This window comes from Aegilops tauschii, chromosome 5 (assembly GCF_002575655.3).
Source record: "Aegilops tauschii subsp. strangulata cultivar AL8/78 chromosome 5, Aet v6.0, whole genome shotgun sequence".
NCBI lineage: Eukaryota > Viridiplantae > Streptophyta > Magnoliopsida > Poales > Poaceae > Aegilops > Aegilops tauschii.
In genome coordinates, this window is record NC_053039.3 from 546,590,578 (window position 1) to 546,612,268 (window position 21,691).

The 21,691-nt window shown below is 45.4% G+C and overlaps 3 protein-coding genes across 3 annotated transcripts; all 3 read left to right on the forward strand.

Moving 5' to 3' along the window:
• The first annotated feature begins 6,825 nt into the window (after positions 1 to 6,825).
• On the forward strand, positions 6,826 to 9,787 carry LOC109733981 (putative disease resistance protein RGA1). Its single transcript, XM_073499467.1, has 4 exons — positions 6,826 to 7,113; positions 7,446 to 7,787; positions 7,887 to 8,570; positions 9,488 to 9,787. Exons 1-4 carry the CDS (start codon positions 6,826 to 6,828, stop codon positions 9,785 to 9,787), a joined length of 1,614 nt encoding a protein of 537 aa, XP_073355568.1.
• LOC141022628 (uncharacterized) lies at positions 9,007 to 11,707 on the forward strand. Its single transcript, XM_073498893.1, has 2 exons — positions 9,007 to 9,958; positions 10,874 to 11,707. Exons 1-2 carry the CDS (start codon positions 9,917 to 9,919, stop codon positions 11,705 to 11,707), a joined length of 876 nt encoding a protein of 291 aa, XP_073354994.1. The 5' UTR covers positions 9,007 to 9,916.
• Positions 11,708 to 13,745: 2,038 nt separating this feature from the next.
• On the forward strand, positions 13,746 to 17,397 carry LOC141023138 (uncharacterized). The gene is made up of 5 exons (XM_073499468.1): positions 13,746 to 14,640; positions 14,785 to 14,935; positions 15,907 to 16,436; positions 16,532 to 16,648; positions 16,898 to 17,397. The coding sequence occupies exons 1-5, from the start codon at positions 13,746 to 13,748 to the stop codon at positions 17,395 to 17,397; spliced, it is 2,193 nt and encodes a 730-aa protein (XP_073355569.1).
• The last annotated feature ends 4,294 nt before the right edge of the window (positions 17,398 to 21,691 follow it).

Below are 21,691 nucleotides of genomic sequence, written 5' to 3' on the forward strand. Positions count from 1 at the left end.
TTGAGGAGTTTTGGACAGAATTTGAGGAGTTTATTGAAACTATGGAAAATCATTGGCAGAACAACACATTCTTCACAGACTCTGCAAAAAATATTGTGGCTAAATTCAAATCTATCAGAAAGGGTCTCAAAGTATGGAGCAGAAAACTTTCTCAGCTAAACAAAACAATAGAGTATTGTTGCTTCTATGTAAAACTTCTGGATGGTGTGGAAGATCAGAGATATCTTACCAGGATTGAATATAATTTCAAAAAGGCTTTGATCAAACACACTAATAAAATCCTAGAAGCAAAAAGAAAATACTGGAGAATCAGAGCCAACATCAGATGGGCTAATCTTGGAGATGAAAACACCAAAAAATTTCATGCTATTGCCACACAGGGTTTCAGGAACAACTACATATCCTTCATCAAGTCATCTGATAACATTGAGGTCCATGAACATGAACAGAAAGCTGCAATTCTATGTCAATCTTTTAAAGATAGAATTGGTAAGACAGAGGATACTGTCCAGCTTTTTGATATTCAAAATTTGGCTCTACATGAGATTGATGACAGCATTACAAATCCTTTCACAATAGAGGAAATTGCCAATGTCATCAAATACATGCCAAATGACAAATCACCTGGACCTGATGGGTTTAATGGACTCTTTATGAAAAAATGTTGGCACATTATTAAGGATTGTTTCTATAGTCTGATCAATGATTTCCATGATGATAAAATCAATCTTGAGCCCATCAACAGTGCTTTCATCACCCTTATTCCTAAAAATGATCATCCAGAGACACCCAATGATTTTAGGCCTATCTCACTGGTCAGCATGCCTGCTAAAATCATTAATAAACTTCTGGCTAACAGAGCACAGCAGATCATATTAGCTGTCATCAGCAAGAATCAATACGGTTTCATTAAAGGAAGGAGTATCCAGGACTGTTTGGCATGGAGCTTTGAATACATTCACATGTGCCACAAATCCAAAAACCAAACTATAATTTTCAAGATTGACTTTGAAAAGGCTTTTGACAAAGTGGATGACAATGTAATCTACTTCATGATGAAACACCTTGGTTTTTGTGATAAATGGATCAGATGGACTAAAATGCTACTAAGCACTGCCACATCATCTGGTATCCTTAATGGTGTACCTGGTAAAGTAATAAAATGTAGAAGAGGTGTTAGACAAGGTGATCCTTACTCCCCTTTACTATATGTGATGGTTGCTGAACTGCTTCAAATCCTGGTGAACAAAGCATGGCAGCAAGGAGAGATTAAACTACCTGTTGAATATCCTGGGGCCAAAAGATATCTCATTATCCAATATGCTGATGATACATTAATAATCATGCCAGCTGACCCAACTCAATTGATGAAACTGAGAGAAATCCTTGAGGTATTTTCATCTTTCACTGGCCTTAAGGTAAACTATAGCAAATCATCAATTGTCCCCATTAACATCAGTGACACCATAGCCTATGATTTGGCCAATATCATAGGATGCAAAAAAGAAAACATGCCATTTACATACTTGGGTCTCCCTATGGGATCAACTAGACCAAAAGTTTATGATCTCATGCCTATGGTGTCGAGGCTCGACAAAAGAATGTCTGGTATAGCAGGTATGATGTCATATTCAGGGAGATTGGTTCATTTGAAAGCAATTGTTGTAGCACTTCCTATCTTTGCCATGTGCTCTATCAGAGTCCCTTTCACAATTCTTGATCATTTTGAAAAATCTAGAAGAAGTTTTCTATGGTATGGAAATGAAATAAATAAACAAGGTAATTGTGTGGTTAATTGGGAGACTGTTTGCCTCCCAAAGAAATCAGGAGGATTGGGAGTTCTTGATCTCAGAAAGCAAAACATAAATTTGTTAGTTAAGTTCCTATATAATTTTCTCAATAAACAGGATATACCCTGGGTTGAAATGATATGGGATACTTACTACTCTGATGGTACTATTCCTACATACCCAACCAGAGTGGGGTCTTTCTGGTGGAGGGACTGTTGTGCTATACTAAATGATTTCAAAGAGATGACAATCTATAAACCAGCCAGGGGTAATTCTATTTTGCTATGGAAAGATGTATGGCAGGAAGATACTCTAGTTAACACCTTCCCTCCGTTTCATTCATATGCCAAAAATGATAACATCACCATAGCCACAGCAATCAATACTACTGAGAATGATTTCTACAGCATGTTTCACCTTCCAATGTCCTCGATTTCGGTGCAATAAAGCCAAGTTCTACATAACATTCTAAACAATGGTTTCAGCAGAGAAAATAGAGACATCTGGCAGTTCAAGTGGCAATGTAAGCACTACTCCAATAAAAGAATATATCAGCATCTTATTGGAAACCCACCTGAGGCTCCTAAACCCTTTCAATGGATTTGGAAATCATGCTGCCTGCCAAAGCAAAAGTTTTTCTTTTGGTTATTACTCCTGGATAGACTCAACACCAGAGACCTGTTGATGAGGAAAAAAATTTCATTGAAGAGAGTAGTTGTGTACTATGTGATGAGGAACCCAATGAATACCTCCAACACCTATTTTTCAGTTGTGATTTCAGCGAATTTTTTTGGATGAATTTGGGTCTAGAATGGAACACTGATCTGAATATCAATGACATGATGATAGAAGCCAAAAACAGAACCAAACAGATAGGTTTTAAAGAATGCATTATGCAGGATGTTGGAGCATATGGAAGCACAGAAATACTATCATCTTTGACAACAAGACCAAAGACATTGCATACTGCATATCATGCTTCAAGGAACACATCAACATCATCATTAAGAAGGCAAAACCAAGTCTAAAAGAGGGAATGCAAACTTGGCTGGACCCTTTGTAGTTTACCATTTACCTCTTGTAATGTATGTGTATAACCATCTGTAATTGCCCCATGAATTAATAGAAAATGAGTTACAGTGGGGGCCTTCCCCACTGTGTTTCCTCAAAAAAAATCACATAACTCATAAGACAAATCATCATCAAACGTTAAGCGTGCGGACCCTACGGGTTCGAGAACTATGTAGACATGACCGAGACACATCTCCGGTCAATAACCAATAGTGGAACCTGGATGCTCATATTGGCTCCTACATATTCTACGAAGATCTTTATCGGTCAAACCGCATAACAACATACGTTGTTTCCCTTTGTCATCGGTATATTACTTGCCCGAGATTCGATCGTCGGTATCATAACACCTAGTTCAATCTCGTTACCGGCAACTCTCTTTACTCGTTCCGTAATGCATCATCCCATGACTAACTCATTAGTCACATTGCTTGCAAGGCTTATAGTGATGTGCATTACCGAGAGGGCCCAAAGATACCTCTCCGATACACTGAGTGACAAATCCTAATCTCGATCTATGCCAACCCAACAAACACCTTCGGAGATATCTGTAGAGCATCTTTATAATCACCCAGTTACGTTGTGACGTTTGATAGCACACAAGGTGTTCCTCCGGTATTCGGGAGTTGCATAATCTCATAGTCAGAGGAACATGTATAAGTCATGATGAAAGCAATAGCAATAAAACTAAACGATCATTATGCTAAGCTAACGGATGGGTCTTGTCCATCACATCATTCTCTAATGATGTGATCCCATTCATCAAATGACAACACATGTCTATGGTCAGGAAATATAACCATCTTTGATTAACGAGCTAGTCAAGTAGAGGCATACTAGGGACACTCTGTTTTGTCTATGTATTCACACATGTACTAAGTTTCCGGTTAATACAATTCTAGCATGAATAATAAACATTTATCATGATATAAGGAAATATAAATAACAACTTTATTATTGCCTCTAGGGCATATTTCCTTCATGAGTAGCACCTGGAACAAGGGGAATAGTGTGATCATATTGTCTCCTGGGAGGTAGGCCGGAAGGAGCTTCAAATACTGAAGCAAATCTTTCCAACAGAGCTTGAACCTCAGGTGGTACTTCAGATGTTGTACTATATGCAACAGTAGTTACTGCATACATACTCAACAGTGTACAGATAGGAGGAATGGCATTTTCTCCCATCAGTGTAACTAGAGCACCATCATGCTGGAAAGCAAGCCAATGAGCAGACCAATCCACCTACATGGGGCTGTGTGCAGCTAACCAGTCAATGCCCAAAATTCCATCATAGGAGCCTAAAGGAAAATTCCTGAAGTTACTAACAAACTTATGGCCACCACAGGACCATTTACCCTGCAAGAGCTGCTTAGAACAAGGAATCATTTTGCCATTTGCAACACTGACCATGGAAACAGGCATGTCTGACACCCCAGACAACAACTCAGCTATAGCACAATTCAAGAAAGTGTTGGTTCTACTTGAATCCACCAAAAATGTCAGAGTGCGCCCCTGTAACTGAATTTTCATCTTCATTGTCATGGTTGGAGTTTCAGAAGTGTCACCCAGTGCTGCTGCAGACAGAAACATAGCATTGGCCTCACAAACAACATAAGTCTCGGGATAGTCTACAAAGTCGGATGGAAGATGTTGCACATAATCCAACATCTCTTGCACAACATGCAGCTGGACCTCTTGTTTACAAAATATGATCCTTGCCCCATCGCTCACCACAAACAAAGCATAACCCCTTGGCTCTCCTGTAAGCACGCAGTGCACCCCATTTATCATCAGTAGCAGTTCTTCTGAAAACCTCTGTTGTTTTCTTATCATCAACCAATCTAGCAGCTATTGTATTGGTAGATGAGGACAGTGGTGGAGGTGGCAACGGTAACGCAGAAGCTCAACGGCTGGTACTAGCTATGGAAGGACTGACAGAGATCGTGCCCAACTCTTCATGCAAAAGTGCCAACTGATAAGCTGTATCCAAATCTGCTGGTTTCTGGATGCCAATAGCCAACCTGTTAGCAGGTTTCAATCCTTCATGAAACGGGTAACGTAATGCACCGTATTGGGAAAACTCTCATAAGCAGACAACTGATCAAACAGCTCAGAGAAAGTTCAACATAATCTTCCACAGTTCCAGTATGAGAGATGTGAAAAAATCTCCGCAGAACGGTCTGATGCAAGTTGCGGCCAAACCTGTTTCGGAGCAGTCTGCAAAACTCATCCCAGGTAGCATTTGGTGCCCGACGACGAACAGACTCCAGCCATCTAGCAACAGATGCTTCAAACAGGGACGTGGCCAGAGAAATCCATTGATTCTACGGTGTGCCCCAAAACCTGAAACAGTCCTCACAGCGGGTCTGCCACAGTTTCGGGTTGGATCCATCGAAACGGGGCATCTCAATCCGAGGACCAACACCGTACACATCAGCAGAATTCTGCTTCGAATCCAGAGGTGCAAAGGGAACGCGCTGCAGCGCCTGTTCGAGATGCGTACCTCTGATCGGAGGTGGGACGTACGCCCGATGAGCAGGCCCCCGATTTTCAACATCAGAGCGGTGCACCTCGGGACCCGACGAATTGCTGCTCGGTGCTCGGGTGGGTGTTGCAGGTGCGCCGCGGGGATCAGCGGCTGGTGGCGTAGGCGGCGTGGGCTTGTCAAATCCTTGCCGCAGTTCATCGATGTCGACTCCAATCGAGACCTTAACCTCGTCGATGCAGCCAGAGAGGAGGTCGAGCTTGGCGTCGAGCTGCGTGAGGGCCTTCGCGGTGGAGTCATCATGCTTGCGGCTGACCTTGTCGAACTCAGCGCGCAGGAGGTCGTAGATGGCCTTCGTTTCCGGCCGGATGCAGTCCACTGCCACCGCACGCAGCCGGTCGGTTAGCCTTGTGTGCCGTTGGTGGACTGGAAGGGCCGATGGATCGAACGGCTCTGATGCCAGATTGTCAACACAGCACCTTGCTATTGAGAATTAATGGCGGATTGCAAGCTATTCGAGCTAAAATTTGAACCGAGGAAGGGGATCGGATCCTATCCAGCTACACGCACAAGCCGTGCTCCGGCTTCTAGCCGTTCTGCCAGCATGGCCCTACTCACGCACACACACTGGTTTAAGTATCAGTTACAGTGATATGAGTCCATTTAGGCCCAGCAAGCCTAGCAGGCCGCTGCGGCTTGCGACGGGGCCTGGCTGAAGGTTGAACCTCTCTTTCCCGCGCCACCTGTTCAGCTGGAGTCTCTTGATCGTTGACAGTGACCCATAGCCTGGTGAGGTGTCGGACCACGTGGCAATGCTGGAATGCCTACAAATGTTGAAATTATAGGATGGCTGAATATTTGTGGTGTACTAATCTAACCCACTTCAACTCGCTTTTAGGTACAGCTGAGCTTCTCGCAGAACTCAGATTTATAGGTGTTTGAATTTGAATTTGAATTTCTGACATATGAATTTAAAATGTCGTTAATAATTCAAATTATATACGATGTAAAACTGGAATGGAGCTAACGTAGAGCGTGTGTGTGCACAACTGAAGAGAAATGTGAGCAAAAGAATGTATAGGGAGTAGATTTTATAGGTAGTCTCCAGGGACCAAAACGCACTCTCCCTATAGGGTGTCGGAGGCTCGGAGCATTTTTTTTTAATGAGCACAACATCTTCAGCAGTACAGAAACTCCGCTGATGAAGATGATTACAAGGTCTGCCTTCGGTACTTGTCTCATGGATGGATGACCGGCGAAGGAATGTAGGACGATGAGAAGACCGAGGGCAATATACATATGAACTCACGACGATTCTGGTCTATAGGTTTGCTTCCGTTGGCTTAGCACAGCCGTCAAATACTCATAGGCGTTGACGGTTGAACTGGTGGCGCAGCCTGAACTCCAACAGGCGTGAGAAAAGCTGACCGATCGTCCACAGCCTTCAGCCCATTGAGGGGCTGAGAGACGTGAGCAGCCATGGCGCATGTCGGGGGCGTCATCGCCTCGGCCATCCTGGGTGTCGTGAGCAAACAGATCATGTCCGCCATCAAAGGGCAGATCAAGCTGCAGTGGAACTTCGCGAGCGACCTACAGAAGATGAGATCGTCGCTGCAGACGGTGGAGGCCCTGCTCGAAGACGCTGAGAGGCGGTCCATCACGGATCTGGCGGTGCGTCTGTGGCTGGGGCGGCTCAAGGACGCTATGTATGAGATCTCTCACATGATCGATGATTTCGAAGTCAACAGCGAACCTGATGCACAAAAGGTATGTGACTGAACCAAGATCAAATTTGACCAGTGCTTGAGCTCTAAATGTTCTGGGCAGCTCTTGTTGGAATAAGTAACAATTTTTTTAATTAAGTTAACATAGGAATTTCTTTTTGAGAGTCAAGGAATGTATGAAGTACGTCATGCTCACAGTTCCTACAAATGTATTCAACACAATTATTTCTACTAACGAAAATAATTACGTTGTGTTGGGGTGTTTGATTTCTAAATAATAATATGTATTATCTTATTCCCAGGACTGTCCATTTATATTTCATTACTTTGAACATCAAAGTGTACGATAAAATCAGATTTATTTTGCCTTTGCAGTGGTACCCTCAAACAACTGTTTTGAGGTTGAAAATGGCCAATAAGATGAAGAACATGAGAGGGCAGTTGAAGGGGATCACAGAAGACCGCATTCCTTTCACTTTCATGCAAGAAACTGCCCCTCGCGTGCAGGAAGTCTGTTACAACCGGGAAACAACAGCGGCTGTGACGGAAGCACGAGTCGTAGGGAGGGATAAGGAAAAACTGGAAATCATGGCTCGTTTGTCTGGGAGCATCACAAAAGTGATCACCATCCTTCCGATATATGGTATTGGAGGCATAGGGAAGACAACCATGGCACAATTAGTTTTCAAGGATTCGGAGTTCAAAGAGTACTCTCGGGTGTGGGTCTATGTGTCCGAGACATTTGATTTGAAGAAAATTGGGAATTCTATAATATCACAACTATCCAATAGCAATAGTCAGTATACCGACCTTCAGATGATAGAAAATAACCTTCAAACGCACCTTTCTGTTAAAAGCGTACTAATCATCTTAGATGACCTGTGGGAGAGGGAACCGCATCAGTTAGAAAGGTTGAAGACTATGCTAGAGCTGGGTGAAGGGAGCAAAGTAGTGGTGGTAGTAACCACACGAGATGAATATATTGCACAAAAAATTCAGACGGTGGGGCCATATAAGCTAGCTCCCTTGACAGATGACATTTGTTGGACTATCATAAAAGATAAAACTTCCTTTGAAGCTAGAACTGACAGAGCGCTGTTAGAGCTGGTCGGGATGGACATTGCAAAGAAGTGTGCAGGCTTGGCTTTAGCAGCCCGATCTATTGGGTATATGTTGGACTCTATGGAATTTGATGAATGGGTGTCGGTGAACAACAGTGAGTTGTGGGACGTGCTTGCCTCAGAAGGATATTCACCTCATCATGTGCATGCATCCTTGCTACTAAGCTATCGCAGTATGAGTTCATACTTGAAGCTATGCTTTGGCTATTGTGCAATCTTCCCAAAAGGTCACTTTATAGCTAAAGAAGATCTAGTTCACCAATGGATTGCTCTTGGACTTGTGGAGCCACTGAGGGCACTCTCTAATAAATATAGCAGTGATAAATATATTAATCAGCTTTTAGGCATGTCCTTCCTTGAACAACCAAAGTTGCCATGGGTGAGTTACTGCACACCTTTGTGGGAATGTTCAACTGTTTTCTTCAACTTATGGAAATGCAGATCATATGGTGCATATTCTCCTGAGAATTTTGCCAACACCACCATTTTGTTGGGATAATTTTTTAACATTGGAGCTCAACATACTTCTTCCGTTCTTAAATAACCGAAATTCATATATTGATACATCTTAATTAGGTAGAACTTTCACGCCTAGTGTTTTACTAAATTTACCTTTAGTAGCCGATTAAGAACTTTGAATCATATATTTGAAACATGACCTATGAAACTAAGACTGCATAATCATCTATTATTCATGTATTTCAAGACAGACTAGAAACCAAATGTTCACAACCTCACATGTCAGTGAGGGCCCGACTCTGCCTTGTTGGCTCCGTAGTTTAGAGGTTTACATGTCAGGTAGGGGGCTCAAGATTATTCGTTTTGTTGAGAAAATCCAGAAAGCATCGTGAACCATCATGCGCTAGAGCAGAAAATCCATCTATTCTACTCCCTCCATTCTCCCTATATATTGGGCCGGCCATAGTGGCAGTAACTTAGCCAGTAACATAACGCACCCCAAGGTAAATTTGCTTATATGGCAAGGAGTTAATGAGAAGAGAGATGTTTGTGATAACATAACACACCCCAATACAAAATGAGTCTACATCTAAATAAATAAAGATTTACATGATACTACACATGTTACTACCCACTACGGAAGTAGTAACTGGACTAGTAACATATGCATGTTACTTCCCACTATGCCCACCTTAGACAACACTCACCGGTGTGATATCATGTGTACTTGTTTTTTCCTTTCCTTTACCATTTAGTTCTTAATGAAATCTATTAAATACATAATAGTATGAAAGGTGTGAATTCTGAAGTCTGATAGTATGTATACTATTGATGCAGCTTGGGGACGACGGCAGTATATTCTTTATCATGCATGACCTGGTGCATGATCTTGCAAGATCAGTCATGGCTGATGAAATTGACATAGATGTTCCTACCTGCCGATATGCATGGCTGACAGATCAGAGAAAGCTATTTAATTCAGCAGTGATTCCACTCGCCAAGATAAGGGCACTACATTTACCGAAAAAGGGTTGCCCCCCGCTTTATATTATAAAGCAACGATCACACGATACACTTGCTGGGGCCTCAGCACAAGCAAGCCCAAAAGAAACGAAAAAGGAACTGAAGAGAAAATAATGCCAACAACGGCGGATCAACGAAAACAATGAGGACCCGCAACCGCCGCGCCCACCGGAAAATTCCACCACGCTCCTAGCACTCCGGACCGCCGCATACCAAACAACACCTTCAAGAAGGATCGCGACGATGACGACGCTGTTGCCCGGACATGTCCTAGGGTTTTCCCCGGTACGCGAGGGGTGGGGTGGAAGGGGTATGCCCGACGCCCTTCAGGAAGGCACGGCGGCGCCCACAGGCGTCACCGCGTCGGTGCCGGCCCTGCCGACAAGGATTTCTCCCGACCATCCACCAACCACGACCCCAGACGATCCATCCCGCGCCACCAAACACACCGCCCACCAACTTGCGCCACCACGGTCGAGCAGTCTCCATCGCTGTCTCACCATGGCAAACGAAACGGGACCGACGGAAACAAGACGACGCAACCAGGAACCAGGAGCGGCAACATCAGCAGCCTCGCGGGAGGGGACATCCTCCACCGCCCCCGGCGGGATCCGACCGGACGCAGCACAGGGGCAAACCGGGCCACCCCCGGCCCAGCCGAGCCCGAAACGGGCTCGCGAAGCCCCCGTCGCCGCGCTGCAGAAGGCGAGCCACCGTCGCCACCACCCCCAGCACGAGTCACGCCCCCGACCCGCCGGAGACGCCACAAGCAGACCGGGCCAGGCCCGCCCATACCCAGATCGAGCCCAAAAGGGCCCAGATCTGGGCCGGGGAGGCCCGCCGCAAGCCACCGCGCCGCCCCGCCGCCAAGCGGCCGCGCCACCGCCCCCACGCCACCCAGCACTCCGCCGCCCAGGGAGCCGCGCCGCCGCCGGATCCATTGTCGCCGAGGAGCACCCCCGTCGGCCGCCGTCTGCCCGAGCCGAGGCGCCATGCGGGGGGGAAAGGCCGGGGCCGCCGCCGTCGGCACCACGCGGGCAAGGTATGGTGGCCCAGGCCGACGGCGGCGGAAGGGAAGGAGGGGGAGGGGAGGGCTGGGAGGGGCGACGAGGGCCCCCGGTCGCCCCGCTCGGGGAGGCGACGCGGGGGAGGAGGAGGGGAATGAGGGCACTACATTTTCATGATCCTGGCAACTTTCAGCTTAATGGTGATGCATTTTCACCAGCCAAATGTCTCCGTGTACTAGATTTAAGCAGGTACTGCACACAAGAGTTGCCTGATTCTATTGGTCAACTGAAACAGCTGAGGTATCTTGATGCTTCATGGAAGCTCAATTTTTCGGTATCACCACCAGAATCTATAAGGATACCAAAAGCTCTGGGTGCCCTTACCAAACTCCAATATTTGAATTTATCACGTCGCAGAGAACTCATAGGCCTGCCAAAGGTCATCAGCAAACTCATGGAGCTCCGGTATTTAAATATATCAACCTGCACGGGTTATCATTCACTGGGCATCCCTTCAGCAAATCAAACTTTCATTGATTGTATTGGTGCCCTTCCCAATCTGGAGCAGTTGGACTTGTCTTTGAACAATTATGGTTTTAGTGTACCTGAAAGTTTTAGCAGCCTCAAGAAACTGAACCTCTACGGCTGCAATCGGATTGCTAGCATTCCAGAAGATGTGGCGAAAGTGGATATTCAGAGGCTTTTTGGCTTGTTGGAACCGGTGGGAAACGAAAACATCGTGTTTAACGTGCGTGAAGGTTATAGTGAATCCAGCAGCACTCTTTTCTTTCTTAATCATACAAATCCTAATGTGTTGCACATCTTCAATCTTGAAAATGTGAAGTCAGTAGAAGAGGCACGCAGTATAAGGTTGATGGAGAAACAGAACATTGAAAGTTTGAGTTTGCTGTGGTGCAGACGTGTGGATTATCTGAAACACATGGAGTTGCTGACAGAGCTAGTGCCACCAATCAATGTAAAGCATTTGAGGATAATAGGTTACGTGGATGCCATCTTTCCATACTGAGTAATGGATATAAGCAAATATCTTCCTAATCTTGTGAGTCTGGAGATGTCGCATTCGCCATGCAGCAGCCTACCACCACTTGTCCAACTACCCAACCTACGCGAGATTATTCTCGGCAATATGAGTAACCTGCAAGAATTTAACACAACATACTCAATGGGTGAGGATGGTGCGAATGAACTCTCGTTGCCTAAACTTGAATATCTGAAAATGTACAAGTGCCCCAAGTTGAGGATTAAACCGTGTCCGCCTAGAGCTGAGTACTGGCATGTGTCGCAATGTGACAACGTGCTATCGTCGTGGGGAGAGTGTGCCTCAAGCACATCTGCTTCCTCCTCATCTTCTCCTGTGAATAAACTGGAAGTTGAATATTCCAGGCTGCCTTTGCACAAGTGGAGATTGCTTCACAACCTACCCGGCCTTAGTGATTTAACTATCGCCTATTGCAATGATCTGACAATCTCACCAGAGATCGGCCGAGCCTTCACCTCTCTCGAATCACTCTCCCTAGAATTTAATAGCCTGCAAAATTTGCCAGAATGGTTCAGTCAGCTCACATCTCTTCGGCAGCTGAACTTAAAAGGCATGCACTACCTACAGAAATTGCACCTGAACTTGAGGCAACCTACGCAGTTGCAATATCTGAATCTCGACAACTGTGATACACTGGTGTTACTACCGCAATGGTTAGGAGGACTCACCTTGCTGAAGACACTTGAGATTCGTTTTTGCACGAGCATCATCTCTTTACCGGAGAGATTACTCATCAAGCTCCAAGAACTTCGTATTTCGAACTGCCCTCAGTTATATGGATGGTGTCAGTTAGAAGAGAACCAGATGAAACTAGCTCACATCAAGGAAAAGATACATGCAGCCCTTCATTGCTCCTATGTTTTACTGACTATTTATGCATATAATAATTTATCCTCTTTCACATGTATATTACCTCGCAAGTCTTGCTTGTTGTCTAATGTTACCTTCTAATTCAAATGATATTCAACACAATAATTTTAACTCGGAGGTAAACCAAACTAGCTCAGCTAGGCAAATATCTAGACGGCTCATATTATTTTGATGCACTGTAAAAGGTCTCAATATCTACTCCATTGCAGTTTATCAGCTGAAGCTAAGGACGAGTACGAGGTGATCCAGATGGAATGTTCACGATTCAGGATGCCGGCCTTGAAGCTGTTCTGACGCCATGTGTGGAGACCCTCACTTAAAATCAACGTTTGATCTTCATTTCTGTATTTTCTCGCCTTTTATTTCCCTTGACTAATTTATTTATTTGTGTCTCCGATGGTTTGAGTACTTTACAGTTTTCCCTTTTGTGTTGTGTGGCTAGATAATGTGTCTCCGCGCGTCAATCTTAAAACTCCGGTATTCCATGTTAAACACATATGTTGTACAGGTTTTGGCGTGTCTTCTTGTAACACGCTATGAGGCCTTGAGGCTCACGGCATGGTAGTTAGGAGATTTATTCTTTTTGTGTTTATCTCTCTTATCTCCTAAACCCTCATGTAATATCTCTCGATGGTTAGCCTCGACGCTGCCATCTCCTGTACCGATCCCCTCAATCAATATATACACCGCAGGTCTCCATGTATGGAGATTTGAGACGCTTACCCATAGGTTTCTACATGGTATACAGAGCTAGTCCCTTCCATCACATCTAGCGCCATCAACCTTCACCCACCATGTCGTCTTCCACCTCTGTCATCTCCTCTGGCCTCAACAACAATACATCTGAACCTCTTACCCGCACCAACTACATCCTATGGCGCGCTCAAGCCAGATCACAGATCATGGGCGCCGGCCTATACGGTTACGTCGATCAAACCATCGAAGAACCTTCCAAAACAATCACCACCAAGACCACCGATGACAAGGACCAAGTTGTTGCGAACCCTGCCTATGCCCCCCGTTAATCCAGGACCAACAAATCATAGCCTATCTTCTCAGGAATCTTTCCAAAGAGGTTCTCGTTCAAGTCGCGTCGCTTGAGTGATCACATGCGATCTGGAGCGCTCTAGGGAACATGTTCTCCGCTGTCTCCCTCTCTCGCGCCAACAACATCCGAGCCGCTCTCACCAACGCACAGAAGGGGTCTCAATCCGCCTCAGCGTACTTCGGCCACATGCGCTCGCTCTCTGATGAACTCGCGGCGGCGGGCAAACCCATCGCAGAGCCAGAGCTCATGTCCTTCATCATTGCGGGCCTCGACATGGAATATCAGCTGATCGTCTCTGCGATGGACGTCCGCACCGAGCCAATCACCGTCGACATCCTCTTCTCCATGGTGGCGAACTTCGACCAGCGGGTCGAGATGTTCCATGGCGGCGGCGGCGCCGCCTTCAAGTCGTCAGCAAACATTGCTTCTCGCGGCCGAGGCAACAAGGGCAACTACCGCAACCAGAAGGGCAACGGTGGTGGCTCCCGTGGCGGCGGTGGCTACAGTGGCGACGGCGGCTACGGTGGCGCCAGCCACGGCAATGGAGGCGGCAGCTACAACGGTGGTGGCAACTACCACCAGAACAACAACCAAGGCGGCGGCGGGGGCTATCATGGTGGTGGTGGCGGCTACCATCACCAGGGCCCCCCAAACGGCAACAACAACGCTCGGCGTCGCCCCAACAACAACAACAACAACAACAACAAGGGGCGCAACTTCCAAGGCTATGAGGGCTACGAGGGTAAATGTCAAATTTGCAAGAAAACAAAGCATATAGCTAAGGATTGTAATTGGCGTTATGCCGAGGATGGTGCCCAAAAGAGAAAAATTGCAGCTGCAACCGATACGTCATATGGTGTCGATACCAACTGGTACATGGACACAGGTGCCACCAATCACATCACTGGCGAACTGGAGAAGCTGACGATGCACGAACAATATCGTGGCCAAGATCAAGTCTACACCGCAGCAAACGGTGCAGGTATGGAGATTAGTCATATTGGTCAAGCAGTTATCAAAACCCCACATAAAAACCTTGAGATCAATGAAATCTTGCATGTCCCTAATGCTTCCAAAACTTCGTTATATGTTCATCGCATTGCCCTTGACAATAATGTTTTTCTAGAATTTCACCCGTTCTTCTTTTTGATCAAGGATCAGGTCACGAAGAGGGTTCTCCATAGGGGCGTTTGTGTGCAAGGGCTCTATGCATTGCTTCCCAAGTATTGCCAATTCAATAAACAAGTCTATGGTGCCATCAAGCTTTCTGCTGAAAGGTGGCACAGTCGCTTAGGTCACCCATCTTTTTCTACTGTTCATCAAATTCTTAGTAGAAATAAACACCCAATTGTTGGTGAGATAAACTCAAAAGGCAAAAAGTCATCAATTGCCATATCATGTTTCCACTAGTGTGTCAACCAAGCCCTTGCAACTTATTTTTCTGATGTTTGGGGTCCAGCACCCACTTCTGTTGGTAGGCATACTTACTATGTGAGCTTTGTCGATGATTATAGCAAGTATACCTGGATCTATCTCCTCAAGAAACGATCCGACGTGTTCCAAGTGTTTCATAACTTTCAAGCTCTCGTGGAACGTAAATTCGACAGTAAAATCATAGCCATGCAGTCGGACTGGGGTGGTGAGTATGAAAAATTGAACTCTTTTTTCCAAAAGATTGGTATCTCTCACCATATTTCATGCTCACATACTCATCAGCAGAACGGTTCTGCCGAGCGCAAGCACCGTCACATCGTTGAAGTAGGCCTCGCCCTCCTAGCTTCAGCTTCCATGCCACTAAAGTTTTGGGATGAAGCGTTTCTCACTGCCGTACATCTCATTAACATGTGGCCAAGTCGTGTTATCTCCAATGAAACTCCCACTGAACGCCTCTTGCATGTTACACCAAATTACACCACTCTTCGTGTCTTCGGTTGTGCCTGTTGGCCCAACCTTCGTCCCTATAATACTCCTAAGCTTATGTTTCGATCCAAAGAGTGTGTCTTTCTTGGGTATAGTGCTCAACACAAGGGTGTTAAATGCCTTGATGTTGCAACCGGCCGTGTCTACATTTCTCGCGGTGTCATGTTTGATGAAACACAGTTTCCATTCGCCAAACTTCATCCTAATGTCGGTGCTCTTCTTAGGAAAGAAATCCTTCTCCTTCCATCCAGTCTTCGTGTGGGTAATGATAATTGTGATGATCATGTATTGGCTAATACTCCTAATCCTTTGCCCGAGTTTGATACAGAAAAAACTGCAGCTCCAATGGTGCAAAAATCGGTCAAAACAGTGCTCCAGATGATGCAGCAGCGAACGCAGGAAATCTGGTGCAATCTCCTTCGGGATCCATGCGCCCGGCTGCGTCAGACCCGACAGCATCCGCCTCGGGATCCTCCCCGTGCCAGGCGGATCGCCTCGTCCCTCCGCACCAACCCGACCTCGCCACGCCGTCACGTGCTGCGGCATCAGACCCCGTGGGCTCGGTGCGCCAATCAGCGGCCGGGGCCTTGTCGCCTGCGCACTATGCGCCCACCCCACGGTTCTTCACCAGGCGGGCCCCGCACTCCACCAGGTCGCGCCAGGCAGGCTCGACGCGCGCCCCGAGCTGGATCAGGCCGGCTCGCCCGGATCCTCTGTGGCGGTTCCCTTCACTTCGGCGCCTGCGCATGCCACAGACGATCCCGGCAGCCCTGACGCGCTTGCCTCCTCGGGATCGGCTGGATCTGCTGCCGCGGACCCTGCCACTTCTGACGGATCTTCTACGCCTGCTCTTGAGCCGTCCGCACTGCCTCGCACCCGCCTTCGTACAGGAACACTTGCACCTGTTAATTATAAAACCAAATATGGTTTAATTGCTTCTGATGTTGTTACAGGGGAACCACGCACTGTTTCTCAGGCTCTTGCTGATCTGAAGTGGAAACTTGCCATGCGTGAGGAGTTCGGAGCACTTCAGAAAAATCGTACTTGGCATCTTGTTCCTTTCCGTCCAGGTACAAACCTGATTGATTGCAAGTGGGTTTTTCGCATCAAGCGACGGTCAGATGGTTCCATAGATCGCTACAAAGCTCGTCTCGTTGCCAAAGGATTCAAGCAAAGGTACGGCCTTGACTATGGGGACACATTTAGTCGGGTTGTTAAAGCCGCCACTATTCGTCTTGTTTTATCCATAGTTGTCTCTCGAGGTTGGTGCATTCGTCAGCTAGATGTATAGAACACGTTCCTTCATGGTGTTCTGGAAGAGGAAGTTTACAAGAAGCAACCTCCTGGGTTTGTTGATCCTGATAAACCATTTCATATCTGTAAACTGGATAAATCGCTCTATGGACTGAAACAAGCTCCAAGGGCATGGTATTCTCGCCTCAGCTCCAAACTGCACACTCTTGGATTTGTTCCCTCCAAGTCTGACACTTCATTATTTATTTACAACAAATCCAACACTGTCATCTTCGTGCTTATTTATGTTGATGACATCATTGTCACTAGTTCATCTAATGAGGCAGTCACAGCTCTCCTGAAAGACTTGCAGTCAGATTTTGCTCTCAAAGATCTCGGTGACCTGCACTTCTTCCTTGGCATTGAGGTCAAGAGGAATCAGGAAGGTGGTCTCCATCTTTCTCAAGAAAAGTATGCCACTGATCTTCTGAGCAAGGCAGGGTTGCAGGGTTGTAAACCATCACCAACACCACTCTCCAGTTCAGAACAGTTGTCTCTTGCAGAGAGTGTTCCTTTGAGTCCATAGGATGGCACCAAATACAGGAGCTTGGTAGGAGCACTTCAGTACTTGACACTCACCAGGTCTGACATTTCTTTTGCAGTAAATAAAGTATGTCAATTCCTTCATGCACCTACTTCTATTCATTGGACTGCGGCCAAACGTATACTCAGATATGTAAAGAACACATTGAGTGTTGGGTTAACCTTCACCAAGTCAACCTCCACTCTGGTTAGTGCCTTCTCTGACCCTGATTGGGCAGGCTGCCTGGATGATAGGAGGTCTATAGGTGGATTTGCGGTCTTCTTTGGGCCCAACTTAATTTCTTGGTGTGCAAAGAGACAGGCAACTGTATCAAGATCAAGTACTGAGGCAGAATATAAAGCACTGGCAAATGCTACAGCTGAAATAATATAGGTTAAGCTCTGCTTAGAGAACTTGGCATATGTTATACACAAACTCCATGTCTCTGGTGTGATAATATTGGTGCAACATATCTTTCTGCTAACCCTGTCTTTCATGCAATAACTAAACACATTGAGATTGACTATCATTTTATGAGAGAGAGGGTTGCTAGCAAGGAATTGGAAATTCGGTTTATTCCCTCAAAGGACCAAGTTGCGGATGGTTTCACAAAAGCTTTGCCCACAAGATCATTTGAAGAATTTAAGCGTAATCTAAACTTGAGAAATTCAGATTAAGGGAGGATGTTAAACACATATGTTGTACAGGTTTTGGCGTGTCTTCTTGTAACACGCTATGAGGCCTTGAGGCTCACGGCATGGTAGTTAGGAGATTTATTCTTTTTGTGTTTATCTCTCTTATCTCCTAAACCCTTCTGTAATATCTCTCGATGGTTAGCCTCGACGCTGCCATCTCCTGTACCGATCCCCTCAATCAATATATACACCGCGGGTCTCCATGTATGGAGATTTGAGACGCTTACACATAGGTTTCTACATTCCAATCTTTAGTCGACGTTGTGTCAGTGCACGTGTGCGTGTGTGGTGCTGGTGGTGAGGAGCGTGTGCACGTCTAGTTTGTGCGTTTGTAAGTTAAACTTATTGTGTTGTGGGGCTAAATAACTCTGTAACAGTTTCATGGTTGTGTAAGGCCTCAAGGGTGTAAAGGTCCAGAGTAAAAGAACTTGAGTTCCTTATAAGCTAACTGACGCATGGTCCTGCTAAGGATAATCTAGTAACATCATTTTTTCGGACTTGCAGCCGTCTATAGATCGAGCTAGACAATCCCAACAAGGCAACCGGACGTACAAACCCCTTCCCTCCAAAATCCTCCTCGCTCTAAGACGCCGCCGGCCAAAGACATGACACCGACGGGTACACTCTGCAGTTTGCACCTCGTCGGTGGATCGCCGGCACCACCGAAAGCATCATCGATACATTGCGACTCTTTTGCGATTCATGTGCAACTTCGAGCACATTGCCGTTTTTGCCGACGAGAGGAAAACGCCTGAGCTTCTAGGTGACTGACGATGGCCACTCTTTCCCTGTTGCTGGCTTGCTGCTCCACAACTTGCGTTCTCCGGTCTTAAAAGCTGGGCACGGTGGACTGTCATGCGGCCGCGAATCAAAAGCGGTGATTCCCCTTGGACGGAGAAGGTGACGATCGCTGTATGTATGAGGTCTTTGACATCCCTGATATGTGTTTTTTTTACGACGAGAAGACCTGAGGCCATATATTAAGTATCACATGTCTTTATACACATATTCATACAAAAAATAAAATTACAATCAAATCCTTGAATGTCCTCAAGTCTTCTTCCTTCTACGTGCACCGGTGGTGCATCATGAGCATTGCTCCATGCCGCCTCTAAACCTTCGCCTCGGCGGAGCAAACAGCTTTTATAAACCCAGGATCGGAAAGTTGTCAATGCAGACCAGTAGACCTCAGAGAAGATATCCCTAGTACGTCTAAGTGAGTATTACAGCAATGTGAGATCGATTCTTCACCGAGGAGGCTTCGTTGTCTTGGTTCTCCTTGAACTAATATTTACACCATGGGGCGGCGTTAGTAAGATACCCGTGCGTGCTACCAACAAATTACCATCACCATTCACCAATTCTAGATGGGATGGGCGCACTTTGTTGCACCGTTGCTGTTGTTGGGTTTTCATAATTTTTTACTCCCTCTGTTTCGTTTCAAATATAAGGTGTATTAGTTTTTTTTAAGTCAAACCTCTATAAGTTTGATCAAATTTATAGAGAAATTATCAATATCCGTAATATCAAATTGGTATCATTAGATTCATCATGAAATGAATATTTATTTATTTAGTATTATGGATGTCGATATTTTTGGCTTTGAACTTGGACAAAGTTAAAGAAATTTGACTTAAAAAAAACATAATACACCTTATATTTTGCAACCGAGGGAGTATTTGATTTGGCGAGTGGGGGATTTGATGGAGTGTGTTTTCTTTTATTTATAATACGGTATTTTGGTGGACCTTCTGCTAATTAATTCATATTTATGTGGAGACATTTTATGCGTCGGTGACTTCACGTACTATAATGGTGCTAGAGTATCACATGTTAGAGCTTCTTTTTCTAGATGGTGAGAGGATGCGTCGGATTGCTATGTTTTTATAGGCCGTTTGCTAGATTGATTTGAAAATCCTTGACCCGGTCAAAATCATGAAGCAAATCCAAAATTAAATAGATCAATCAAACATGAAAGCTTCAAAATTAGGGAGCATAGTGAATTAAAAGCATTGAATGAGAGAGCTCCCTGGAAAATTATTGACCTTGTCAAAATTGGGCGAGTCAATTTTAAATTGACGACCTCAATTTGAATGTGAGGCCTTAAAAATTATGGAGCATATTAGATTTATAGATTATATACTGTACAAATCAAGGTTCATTTGATGTTATCGATTGGAAACAGATTGTTCGGTTTAGGTTGTTGAATACTAGATCCCTATGACACATCATACATGTTGGATCAGATCAATCTCAACCTTCTATTCCATGTGGCCATGGTGTCGCGACAGCTTTTGGAGCATAAGCGTCAATTGCGTGCCATGCTTAAGCATGCACATCTGGAGCTCGCTTTGATAGAGTGCACCATGGCCCGCCAAACGTATTGCGCAAGTGCTCAGTTCATTCCCGCTGAATATTTCGTTCAGGCGGGATTTGATTGGCCCCCGACTTGTGTCATGGCATAATTTTTTATCCCGACTGGATTCGATTAACCTGACACAAGGCCGGGATGTGTTTCGCTGGAACCTTACTACATCAGGGTCTTTCAATGTAGACTCTATGTATCGTGCGCTCACACATTCTGAGATACCAGTGAGTAATAACAAGAAAATTTGGAAATCCAAGATTCCACTAAAAGTGAAAATTTTCATGTGGTATCTTCGTAGGGGGGTTGTGTTAATCAAAGACAATCTCGCACGACGCAACTGGCAAGGGAGTAAGAAGTGTTGTTTTTGTACTCATGACGAGACAATCAAACACCTCCTTTTTCAATGCAAGTTTGCACGTTCTACGTGGTCAGTCGTCCAAATAGCGTCAAATTTGTATCCGCCCACAACTGTTGCCAATATTTATGGTCATAGGTTGGACGGTATTTCAAATAGGTTCAAAACGCTAATAAAGGGTGGGAGCGTATGCCTTAATTTGGTCGCTTTGGCTATGTAGAAATGATTTTGTTTTTAATGGAAGAAATGCTTCTCCTCTACAGGTTATTTTCCGGTGTACGCAATTGCTACGTATGTGGTCTATGTTACAACGACCGGAGGACCAACCGATGTTCAAGGCGGTGTGTATGCGATTGGAGCAGGTGGCTATGGAGGTTTTTTCCCAACATGGGTGGCAACATAACCTTCGGATCGATCCACCACCTCCATCGACATAGGCATAGTGTTGGCCTATAGGGCTCTACTGTTGCCGATTTGTCGGTTTTTTTCATCATTTTTTGTCAGACCTTCATATTGGGCCATGTGCATCATAGTTATGCAGAGGCCGGGTGTTACTCATAATGCTTTATATCCGCTTGATGCTACATTTGAGATAATAAAATCGCCCTTTATCAAAAAATGGCCCGCCAAACGTTCAAAGATTGCCTGGGTGAGGGCGACACTAACACATTGTTCTCCCATCGGCACACCTCCTACCGAAAGCATAGAAGGCGATGCATGGACTGGTGTCGGACTACACGGCGTGAGGTGGCCTACGAATACTTTAACTCACTTCTGGGAACGACTGAGCGGTGTGAGTTCTTGCTAAACCTATATTTTCCAGGCTCAAGCTCGAAGGACTTGGTCAGCCTCTATGATCCTTTTACGGAGGAAGAAGTC